Here is a 12,264-nt window from a genome sequence, read left to right on the forward strand (position 1 = left end):
TGTAATTGGATATTTCCGGTAAGTACTGTTTAAAATACCCGAATAGGGAGGATGGTGTAGGTTTAAGTTTACTAGATTGATACATATATACCAACAAGACAGCATACATCACTGTCACGACAGCATTTGTTTTCATTCAAAGGCTTTATGGCTTTTCCTATAATACCTGGTGGGCTGTTTTTAGTCAAAATGCCCGGGCTGATTTTTTTGTCCCAGTCCTGTCCTGACTGGGAATAAATGGTTTTATCATTTTCGTGCAACAAAAAATAAAGAAACAAAAACTAGAGAATAAATACTTTAAACAATTACAAGAAACATACATTTACATCAAAGTATACAGCTGCAATTAAGACAGGTAATTGAGAAATAATTTAAAAAAAATATGTCCCTTTGTGAAGTTTTTATAAAAGTATCTTTAATCTTTTTATTCAGAATCATTTTTCTTGGAGAGTCACTTTAATTCGCTCAGCCAGCTTTCCCTTTTCTCCGTTTTTCTCTGCATCCATCTCCGGATTCTTGACTCGTAGTAGCTGGAAGCCCTGACCGCAGACGAGCGCCCATCGCTCCCTCAGACCTGTCTCAGGCTTTACTGCACTCGCTGGCTTACCTACGCAGTCATTCTCTGGTTGATTTCTTGGACTTGTGCCCGTCTCTTCTTTCTCACCAGTAGTCTTACTAACTGGGTCACCTGTCTCGCTCTCTACCTCAACAGGTTCTTTACCGCTTTTCTCATCAGCTGTTTCTTTATCCCTCTTGAGCCTCCCAGCATTCTCCTGCTCAGACTCAAATCCTATCTTCACTTTCTGATTTCCTTCCTCACTTTCCCAGACTGCGAGCCCTGCAGCATCAGCAACGTGGGAGCACAGCGCCCCATAGTGGCTGATACTGTTACTGCAGACCTTCCAAAGGCAAACCCTCTGATCTGAGGAAGTGGAGACCAAGAGGTCTGGTCTCAGGACCTTCAGTGCTGTTAGAGGGGCAGCATGGGCCAGTGGTATGTGGCACTGGGACTGGAGATGAATCTGAAGCCTGTCTGGACACGGGAGCTGCTTTTGTAGGAGAGGCTGAGACTCAGAAATCTGAGAAAACCCTACTTGGCTCCCGATTTTCCCACCTTCTGAGTGCTGCACCCCGATTGTGGACACAGTCAGCTGTCCATCATCTCCTCCGCTAGCAACAGTTACCAGGCAACTACCCTGTTGTTGTCCCATTTTTTCTGCCCAAACAGCCAATGAGTTAATCCCACTCTGGTGGGCGGGAACATCGAGGCAGGGGACTGGTGATGTTGCAGCACAGCTCGAATTATCCGTTGATGAGGACAAAGAGTCGGTCAAATTCCACACTGCGATTTTCCCATCAGTCGCAGCGCTGAACAGCAGCTTATACCTGCAGGAGAGACACACAGTCATAGATATAAAACTAAGTGTTAAAAAAAAGAACTACTTTCTCCATGCTTTCCTAAATACTGTACATCTGTAGTATTAATACGCCAGCCGCTTTTAAAGATATATATTTCACTTTAAGTCTAAAAAGATTAAACAGCAAAAGCAGTGGTCTGGTTCTGTAAAGCATGACATAACAACCCAGGAAAAAAAGATGAGCAATCACAGTCATAACCTGTTGCCTTTGTCATCCTCCAGGCTGCAGGTGGCGACACTGAGTACACAGCGCTGATGGTAGAATGTTTCCCACAGCAAATCGATTTGACCTTTCGCTTCATTGACAGAGAACAGTCTGGAAAAACAGTGAGAAGAGTATTACCGGAGAACATTAGAAACTATAGCAGCACACAGGGTTCATGTACATGATTACCAAAACAGTTCCTTTAATTTTCCACTCGACTTTTAATGACCATATTTTCTTTTAATTATCTGAATATACATGAAAAATAAGATTAAAAATCTATGCTAAAACTTACCACAGTATAACTTGACTAAATTCAATACCAGGCTATATGAGAATACAAAATAAACATACGAGTAAGATGTTTACAGAATAATATGTTGAACTCCAAAAACTCCATTGTTCAGCCCAAATAAACAAGTGTCAGGGAGGAAGAGATTTTGGACTATAACTAGGTAAAAATTCAGAATGCTGGTTATTATACTGATGTTCTGACCACATAAGATCTTGCAGGATCAATGCATATTTCCTTACACATATGTTAACATCTGTGACTGCATGGTACACATGTTGGCAAAATTGAGCAAAAATACTTGAAAATACAAAACTGATGATTGCAGCTCATTATTGCCACAATACACAATCAGACACACATAAATGAAATGTAAAGCCTTTGATTCTGTTACATTCATCCTTATGGTTATTATAATCACCAGTACCATCACCCCAGTACTGAATATAATCCTTTTTGAGAGCATCAACTCAATGCGAAGACACTCTGATTTTCTCTTTTCTGCAGCTTCAATGAAAATTCCAGCTGTGTGAACCCTTGCTGTGATGAATACCGACCTGACAGCCCCGTCACTGCAGGACAGAGCCACGAGGACACGGTTTACTTCTTCATCCACCACTGTCGCAGACATGTACCTGAAAACACACAGAGCTGTAAACAGAGGTGCATTTTTTAAAATGCAAAAAACAAAAACACTGAAGTTATATTCAGCTAAAAAAAACCCAAACAAAAACAGCAGATTGTCTTTGTGAGGAAGAGAAAATATATGCAGAGAACAAATAACAGGAGGTCAGAGGCTATCTAAACACTAGGTTTAAAAAACTTGCCTCGTTTCCGGGTCCATTTTCACCATCTTGTGTCTGTTGCGCCTCCTCTCCCACTCTTTGTCCAAACGGTGACTGGCTACCTGGATCACCTGACAGGAAGGAGCCCGTCTCTGCCCGTCCCAAACAATTAACAGCCGGTAAACTTGGATTTGAGCCCGCCCACCGGCCGACACGAGCAGAGCAGAGAGAGGCTTTGACTGGCTTTCACTCCCCCCCTCTGGGCGAACAATCGCAGTCACCGTGCGGATGCTCGAGATGTGGTCGGTAATAACTGAAAGAACTTTAATATTGCCAGAAAAGGGATGTACCGCCAGGACACTCAGGCTAGTGTCCTCTCCACCTGTCACCACTAACTCCCAGTGGTTTGCCTGATTCCCGTTCCCAAAGTCTGTTATCCTCCCCAGCCTGCATACACACCCAATTCCTCTTCCATGGACTCCATCTTTCAGTCCTGTTCCTCCAGCCCTTCCTGTCTTTCCATCCCAACCCATCGCTTCTCCGGGGGGCTGTGAAGCCAGGACAGCCCCCTGCTTAATAAACACCAAAGCTCCATATCCGAGCCAAATTCCTTTGTGGGATGGCCACAGACTCCAAGAGCGGTGCCCCCCACCACAAGGCACTGCTAACAGTCTCTCCTGCCTCACCGGATCCCAAACAACAAAATGGACTGCATGAAAGCCGACAATTACAAATCTGGCTTCTCTGCCTTCCTTCTCTACTTCTCTGAAGCGCTCTTCTTCTGCCTCCTCCCCTTTAACCTCCACCTGTTCGGTCAATTGGTGTTCTTTGTTATACAGCTCTTCACATTCCTCTGTGACCTCTTCCTCCTCCTTCTCCTCAACTTCTTTTTCAGGTTCAAGAATTAAAATCCTCTCCAGCCACTCCATTCCTTTGCAGGCACGCTGGACCCTGAGAACCTCCAGCTGAAGCCTTTCTTCATTCATTTCACGTTTTTCCGCAGCGTTATCTTCTCTACTTTCTTCAAGATTCTTTGGTGACGATGGACACACTCTGAAAACTCTAACACAGCCATCCCTGCCAGTGCTATAGAACAAGCCTTGGTACTTATACACTGAGGTTACGCCTTGTTTCCCGTGCACCCCAAACAGACAGCTCAGAGGATGCAGCAAAAGGTCATGCATCTCTTTGCTTCCTTCATTCTCCAACTTGCCTTTCCCCTCTCCCTCAGGCCCGCCTTCCTCATCGTCACCTTGTTTACCATCTGTCAGTAATTCTTCATTTGTTTCCTCACCATCTCCTTTTCTTTGCTTTGAGTTTTCTCTTTCCTGAAACAGAAGCAGGGACCCTCTCCTGTCTCCACACACCCAAAGCACCTCCCTTGACCTGCGCTGGAGGCGCACTGCAGCTGTAAGCCAGCGCTTAGCGCACGAGGGGAGGAGGAAAGAAGGTAGAGCAGTGATGCTGAGAGCTAAAGAACAGGTTTCATTGAATTTTGTCTCTACACACCAGCGATAGACACGTCCTTCAGCAGCTGAAGCTAACAAATACGCACGCTCTTTTTCCTTCTGCCAAATAAGACTATGGATCTTCCCTGATCCACATGTAAGCAGAATTCCAGACTGAGGATGAGACATGGGAAAGATCTGTAAGCACCCACTGAGGTTTCCCACAGCACACAAATCAACTTTGGTTGTCGACTCCTTCACAGTGATAGTTATCGTTTCCATCACACAGTAGGACTGAAACTCTGGAGTCCCATTCCACACTACTTCCCACTTCCCAACACTATATTGGTAAACTATTCCTTTGTCAGTGCAAACTACAGGCTTACACTGACTCCAGCTTGTACTGCCATCCTCTTCTCCTGCTAAGCAAACAACTTTAGGCAGGCCTTGACCAGGAAATTTCAGGTCGGTCAGTTTCTCTGTCACTGCCTCCTCCTCTAGACACTCCTTCCTCTCATTGCCCTCCACTCTCCACAACCTTACCCCTCCATCTGCCCCTCCTGTAGCCACCCAGCTCGCGTCCTCTCCCTCACTGACTGCCAGTGCACGAACACCCCCTGCTCGGTGTCCCTTCAACGTGCGAACCACCTTCCCGCTTCCAGCCCAGTCCCAGACTAAACAGGTGCCATCTTCTCCAGCGCTGAAGATATTCCCTAATGAGAGACGGACTGAGAACACCCTGGCCTGATGTCCATATAGGATCCTTAAACAAACTGGGTTCAAGTCCCCACATTTCCCTTCAGGCCCACCTAAAGTGCCAACACCCCACACCCGTACACTGCGGTCATCAGAGGCTGAAGCTAAATATCCTTTCTCCTGGAGGTAAGAGATACTGAAGATGACCCCAGTGTGGCCCAGTAGACGCCTTTCAATTGGAGCTTTGTTTTCAGGATTGCCACTTTTGTCTCCTCCTCCGGGCTTCCAGAGAACCAGCTGATTGAACACAGTCCCTCCAACTATGACAGTATCCACCCAGGATTCATGAACCAGAAGGAGAGCAGAGTACAGCAAACACCCCTCCAGACAGGAACGCTGCACCACGGCATTTCCTTTTGTGACATCCAAGAGAAGAGCACTATTATGAGCAAGAGCCACACACAGCAGTGGCTGTTTGCCTCCAGAGAGCCAGCGGACATCCAGAGCCCAGTCCTGTAGCTCCATGAGGGGACCCAGGACCTCCAGGCGAAGATGCTCCCCATCCTCCACACGGAACCTTACAAGCCTCACAGCTTTGCCTCCAAATACTGCAAGGTCACAGACATTTGGCTCTGTAGTGCTCAGTGCTGGTGAATAAGAGCAAAAAAAATTATGTATATTAAAATTTAAAAAAATTAGAGCAAAAATAGCTGGAGGCTTTACGTGAATAAAGACGTTTAATAGGCAATAAATAATTTTCTAATAAAGATAATATGTATATATCCTCAATTTAATCTAACACCTGTAAGCATACCTTTAACTGCTAATAATTTAACTTTTGTCATTGCTGAGAATCCATTCTTGGTTCCAGACTTGCCTTTCTTTCACTTTCTTATTGCTCTGTAAATAATTTTCTCTACATATTAACATATAGTAAAAACAATCAAACGAAACAAGAAACAGCTCATACTAACAGCTTATACTAACCGGCACTCCGTGGTGGCTCAGCTTCCCACCTTCTAGGTCTTATTCCATGAATCCGGTAATGATGGAGAACGCTCAATGAGGCACAGGCTTTAGGGCGAGGCTTGAGTCTGTACACCGACAAGACCGGACCCTCACCTGCCACAAAAGAAAAGTTGTGTGTGTTTGTATTGTGCAATAATGTACAAAATTTGGAACTCTAAAGTTCATGCTAACCATTACAGCAACCGGAGTTACACAGATACAAAATGAAGAAGTTCTGAATAAGTTAAAGTTTAACAATAAAGAACTTGTAACAAAAATGCAGTTAATATAGGAGCACTGTGGAAAAACACAGCAGAGCATCACAAGAATAACTACTTGCTTATCTTGTATGTTGAACACTAACCTTTAATTAGAAACGCATCCTGAAGGAACTCCAAAGCTGTAACTGGAGCAACCAGGGCCACCGTCTCCATCACTTACAGATTAACTGCAGTCAACAAAGGCACATGACGGGGATACGGTGCGATACAGACAGATGACCCGCTGTGGCGACCCCTAAAGAGAGCAGCCGAAAAAATAAGACCATTATGAAGGGAAGATATGCAGTTTTAACAAATCGTACTTGTAAAGCATGCTGAGACTCCGGGTAGAGCAGTCTGCTGTTGTATTTACTAAAGTCCAATGCTGAGTGAAGATTACCCTTATGATTAGCAAAACAAGCTAACAGGAGGAGTTCTTCTTGTCTTATTTGGAAAGGAATAAGATATTGAACGGCAGAAAACTTTAACAGGTAAACAATAATATCTCGACGTGCCTACTTACACATGCTCCCAAATGCAGGAAACTGTTCAGAAACGTTATAAGATCATTATTAACGTCCACCAAAAGGCAGTCTGGTACCCATGTGTTTCTGTACAGTCGTTCTTGCCGGGTTTCAACCAATCAAGCTGGACTACCGGCTTTCTCAACGCTGATTGGCTAGTAGGAGGTTAATCGTATTTTTATTGGTGAACTCTGTGCACGTGAGGGACAGCCTTCTATGTTATGCTGCGTTTAAGGATGTTCGATAAAACTCAGTCAGTAGCCTCAGTCGCAGGCATTGATCTTAAAATACCAGGATACCTACTAAGAAGTTTCAAAGCGCGTTTACCCCACTTGTTTATACAAAAAGCCGTTATTATCATTTTAATTTCACAGCTGCACCTGTAGTGATGAGATTCAGGCACTCTGATTCTACTGCGTTGCCTACTTCAGTGGGATTTGGGGTACATAACTGGAAAGTCATGTTAATTATCTCAGCGTTTAAATTATAACGTTTTCACGATATTTTGTAACCTAATGCCAAAAGATACGTGCGCAATAGCGTAATTGTGTCTTCAAATCCTCGCAGAACACGTGAACGCATCACGAGGCAGTACATAAGGTAAGAGGTCGCTCCAGGCTGGGAGGTAGCGGTCCAGCTAACTTTTAGAGCTAGCTATGCCTGGCAAATGTAAATTCCAAGATTCTTGGCTCGCAAAGGATGTTTACAAGGACTGGCTGGTTAAGGACGTCCAGGACATTCATTTTGCCCGATGCAGGGCCTGTTGCAAATCAATCAAACTTCAGACGATGGGCGAGGCTGCCCTTACCAGCCACGCAGGGGGAGCTGGCCACAAAGCAGCGGTCCGCAAGCTGCTGGAAGGTGGGTCACTTCCAGTTTTTCAGACTGGAGAACATCTTGAAAGGAATGACAGAAATCTGTTAAGAGAATTCACGAGATCTTGGTGTGATAACTGCTTCATCACTGTTTGTTCAGATGGTTTAATCGTGATGTGGTGTTATCGTTGGTGTGTGCGCGTGTGGCTACACCAGTCTAGACAGGAGTGTAAAAACATCTGTCCCAGGACGAGCAGTCATCAGGACATCACCGAGCACAGCTGTACAGTTTATGCAATGTCCGAGTTGCTTTATATGGTGTCTGTTATGTCTTTGATTTAAGGTTTTATATATATGTCATTATAGCCTAAAAACAACATCAAGGAGCAGCAGCCAGCATCCAGAGTCCGCTGAAGTAATAAGACTTCCTCCTGGGATGGCAACTATGTTTCTATTATTATTAAATTATGGCTCATTAAATGCATTTTTAGAATACAATGAATATAAGGTGCATTAGTTTGGTCTACGGCGTAGTTTGAGGGGTTAAGCAATGGATTTAATTAGGGTAATTAATTAAGACTGTAATGATGTTTGTGTTTGTTTAACAGAAAGTTGGAACACCCAATATCTCATTCATTCGTTTACTGACCCTGTAAAACAAATCCAGGTAACTTAAAGGTTTGTTTTTCCGGGTTTTTCTCTTTCTTTTAGAGCTCTTTAGCATTATATATATATTTTTTTATTTAATGAAAAATTATTATTGTTGTTGTTATGTCTTTGATGTAATTAAATAACCTGGGAGCACATGCATGAAAAGTGTGTTTAACAGTGAGAGGTGGGAATCATCAGGCACACCACGATATAATATTATTGGGATTTTTCACATTTTCTAATATGATATTAGCCTTCATGTTCTATAGGAATGTAATTAAAGTACAACCAGCTAGCAGCCTGTTGATTCAAGTCCCCTGGAGTCATGCTCACTGACACAGACTCGTTCAGACTGATGGTGACATGTTGGTGATCTGTCCGCCTTCATAAATTAGACAACAGTTATTTTGCAAACCTTCAGATTCGACAGTCAGTCTGAGAGTGATTGCAGTTGGTCTAAGTCAGACTGCGACTTATTGCAGAAAGGTTGCCTCCTGTTATTTGACCTGTGAAAAGTAATTTTGTGTGTGTGTGTGTGTGTTGATGTAAGAAGGTTGTTGTCCTATTTTTACTCATGTGACTGAGCCATGAGCTTGCTTTGAATTAGGAGATAACTTTATCAAGAAAAGTGTGTTTGACGGTTTTTGGGTCAGAGTTTGCTTGTACTCTGGTCCTAAAGAACAGGGAGGTTGTTGAGCACTAATATAATAATTAGATGTAAATTTCTCTCTGTGTAGACAGCAGCACATATATGATTTTCAGTGATTTGTCACAGTTAATTGCTACTTTATACGATGCACGTTGCATGTAACTGCAACATTATTTGCAGTTGAAAAACGGTGATAAATCACAATATATGTTATTGCAATACTCAGAATAATGAGTAAAATGTTAAAAATCACAAAAATATCAAGTCACAAGTGAAGTCTTGAAATGATCTTGTTTCACTCTGTTTACAGAGCGATTAAAAGGACTGTGCTCGTTTTATGACTGTCCCCCTTTTTCACGATACTGCTCATCTACACCAAGAAATGTTAAACGTTTTACACTTTTCACTTCATTCCATTTAGTGCACCTGCCACCAGGTTACTGACAGCACTTACTTTGTGGACTTTTTTACTTTCTAGGTTTGCTTTGCAGAAGCTCCGATATCATTTCTGCTTTTGTTGATGGCCGTCATGATTGAGTAAGGTGCTTTATGGTGATGTTGTGCTTGTGTCCACCAGAGGGAGGCGCTCTTTGTTCATTTTTCTGATAGACATACACTTGCAGTCCCTCCCTGGTTGTCTCCTTATCCTTTTTCTTTTTCCTTCCTTATTATCAGGCTGTTTGATGGTGACAGGACAGGTGAATGGCAGCGTGAATCAGGTAATTACTTTTAAAGTTTTGGTTTCATTTTATTTAAGAGGTAAACCTGGAGCTGCTCATGACACCTTAGATTCAGACAGAAACATTAATCCCAGAAACACCAAATGGCTCGCCTCCTTCTTAGGCAGAGGACAGCAAGGAGCAAGTGGCCATCTGCCTCCAGCGTGACGCCTTGGACAGAATAACAGGCAACGACTGGTCAGATCTGCACCACAGCCCCTCTACAAACTCCACCTCCCACAATGCAGAGCTACAGGATGTGGCATTCCCTGCTGCCTACTTCACAGCACCAGGTACCAACAAATAACACCCTACAAGCTGCTTGAGCATGTGTTGCTTGGAAACCCTTGCGCAGGGAACTTTCTGTGGGCAAAGAGTGGGATATTCTACTATTAACTTGATTAATACTCCGCTCTTAATTAAGAAACAATAACCTTGAGCTGAAGGAGATAATTGGCTCAGTTAACATTACTAAGGGTGAGGAGGAAAGGGCGTAATTATACACAGACTTCAATAAGTTATAGCTGTTTTGCTGCAGAGATGGCTTTAGTGTTGAATGCTTATTAGAAGATTGTGAATGGGAAGAAGCAGCCCATGTGACCAACCTAAATAAATTACTGTCATTAAGAAGATTGATAGCCCAATTAATAGCAGGGGTATGCTGTTTGGAGTGCCCGTGTACCATGGTGTGTACCACTGTGCATCATAAATATGAGACTAAATAGCTGTTTAGTTCATTCCTCTGCTTTTCCTCTAATTTAGCTCCGAGGCTCCCCTTTTGTGGCTGAAATTGAATGTTTTGACAACCTGCAGTACTGTGCAAAAATCTTGAGCCACTCGTGATATATATCTTAAATGTAATATATGAGGCAAAAAGTAAAGTATACACAGTTCTGACGAGCTTGAAAGTCAATGTTTGGTGTGACCAAACACAGCATGAACTCTCATAGGCGAGCTAGTCTTCAGAAATCTTTCTTCAGGTTACGTTTTTCTATCCAGGGATGTTTTTACTGTTTGTGTGTGTTTCATGCTGACAGTCTTTCCTGATGGTATCACATGTAGTACAGTACTTTTTAGCATTGATAATTTCATAAATTTAGGTAAAAGTGATCGGGATAGATCCAGGAGAAGCATTCAGGTCAGTAAATTAGAATTTTTCTTTAACGGAGTTCTAAATAGATTTTTCTATTGATGATACAGTTATTGAATTGACCCAGACACTGTATGACAACCTCACACATGGATATATAAATCATCAGCTTACACCTGTGGCTGTACTGCAAAAGCATGTTCAAGTCTGTTTTCATTAACCCACTTTATTAAGAAACTTTTCTAATTAATTCATAGCATTTCACATCTAAGCCCTGTGACACATATTATATCTAACACAAACTATAACGTGCTGTATTTATTTAGTTTTGCTTTGTTTACCTGTGACAAGGTATACCTTTGGTGAGCCAACTCGGGCTTTTTGAGTCTAACAGTAAGCACAGCTGTGCCTGCATCAGATCGCAAAAAACGGCTCACAAGAAGGAGAAACTATTATCCTAAATAAATCTGAGGATTTTCAAAATATAGTCCAGGTTAAAACTGTAAGACGATAGGTTTATCAGCTTTGCTCTGGCATTAAGACACAGGGAGATCTGACTGGGATTAAAGTGTGTTTTGTTTTTTTTAAATTTCAGCCTTATTCTCTAAACTGCAGCTCCTGGTGTTAAAGAGCCTTGAAAGTAAGAAAAGTGAATCTAAAGTTGCCTTGCAAACCTCAGATTGTGCTTTTTAGTACAAACCACAGTGAAGTTTTTGAACTTTGACCTCTCAGGCACCTCCAGGCTCAGCAGCCAGCATCTCCAACCATCAGGCAGCAAGACGGAAGACGCCAGGCGCCGCCCAGCTCAGCAAGGCTCCGTAGACCTGTCCAGACTGGAGCACCAGCAGAGATCGGAGGCTCTGGAGCAGCAGCAGCAGATGAAGATCCTGGAGTGGGAGAATAGGATGAAGGTGCTGGCGTGGGAGCAGGAGCTGGTGAGGGAGAAGAGGAGAGCAGCCCGGCAGAAGGAGAAAGCCTTCAGGATGAAGAAGGCCTACTACAAGGCCAAGCTAAAGAGGATGGGCGAGGACGTGCCGCCATCTTCCTCCAGTAGTGGCGACGAAGCGGAGAAAACGTCTGACCCGACTGGCTGATACGCTCAAATGTTTCTATTTTTCCGAGTGTCATTCTTGTATTGTTTTGTGTATACGCCATGACACTACTTTTTGTTTTGTTTTTTTACACATTGCTGCTGAAGAGTTTCACATTGAGCAACAATTGTTGTAATCATGGCAGCCAATCCCTCTGCAATGTGAGTTCCATCTTAATAGAGAAACATTTTAAGCAGTTGTTGAACTAATCTTTTAAAAACTACACAACAGTACGGATAACTGTAAGTCACTTTATACTCCTTGTTGAAATGGTTTGTAATGACAACCCTGTTTTATGTGTCATCTATCACAATCTAGCCCCGGATTGAAAAAATCAATTTTCATTGATCGTCTTAACGCTGTATTTTTTATTTTTATTTTTTTAAAGGTCAATGCTCGTTCGAGGTTATTTTAAAAGAAGAATGTACGCAGGTGACACGCACATGGGACAAAATGACATTCCTAAAAGGACAATCTTTTAACAGACTTTTGTAGTGCATGCTTTAACTTTGTTTTTGATATGTAAGTAAACAAATACGTAAGTGAATAAATAAGTGGGAGAAACAGGTACCACACTGATGTATGTGCACACCTGTGATTGTTGTGCGTCTTC

The 12,264-nt window shown here is 42.8% G+C and overlaps 2 protein-coding genes across 3 annotated transcripts; one reads left to right on the forward strand and one right to left on the reverse strand.

The window, feature by feature from the left end:
- Positions 1 to 337: 337 nt before the first annotated feature.
- Positions 338 to 6,362, reverse strand: wdr6 (WD repeat domain 6). The gene is made up of 6 exons (XM_006785392.3): positions 6,217 to 6,362; positions 5,832 to 5,966; positions 2,743 to 5,491; positions 2,473 to 2,550; positions 1,618 to 1,734; positions 338 to 1,386 (listed from the first exon to the last, which is right to left on the reverse strand). Exons 1-6 carry the CDS (start codon positions 6,284 to 6,286, stop codon positions 435 to 437), a joined length of 4,101 nt encoding a protein of 1,366 aa, XP_006785455.2. The 5' UTR covers positions 6,287 to 6,362; the 3' UTR covers positions 338 to 434.
- An 851-nt stretch (positions 6,363 to 7,213) lies between these two features.
- Positions 7,214 to 12,234, forward strand: LOC118453859 (fibrinogen silencer binding protein). 2 transcript variants are annotated; one of them, XM_087833875.1, is made up of 5 exons: positions 7,214 to 7,497; positions 9,427 to 9,470; positions 9,595 to 9,763; positions 11,156 to 11,200; positions 11,293 to 12,234. In XM_087833875.1, exons 1-5 carry the CDS (start codon positions 7,293 to 7,295, stop codon positions 11,652 to 11,654), a joined length of 825 nt encoding a protein of 274 aa, XP_087690001.1. In that variant the 5' UTR covers positions 7,214 to 7,292; the 3' UTR covers positions 11,655 to 12,234. The 2 variants fall into 2 exon arrangements, with proteins under 2 accessions (XP_087690001.1, XP_087690002.1); XM_087833876.1 differs by lacking the exon at positions 11,156 to 11,200.
- Positions 12,235 to 12,264: the final 30 nt, after the last annotated feature.

This window comes from Neolamprologus brichardi, chromosome 20 (assembly GCF_056152115.1).
Source record: "Neolamprologus brichardi isolate AB-2024 chromosome 20, ASM5615211v1, whole genome shotgun sequence".
NCBI lineage: Eukaryota > Metazoa > Chordata > Actinopteri > Cichliformes > Cichlidae > Neolamprologus > Neolamprologus brichardi.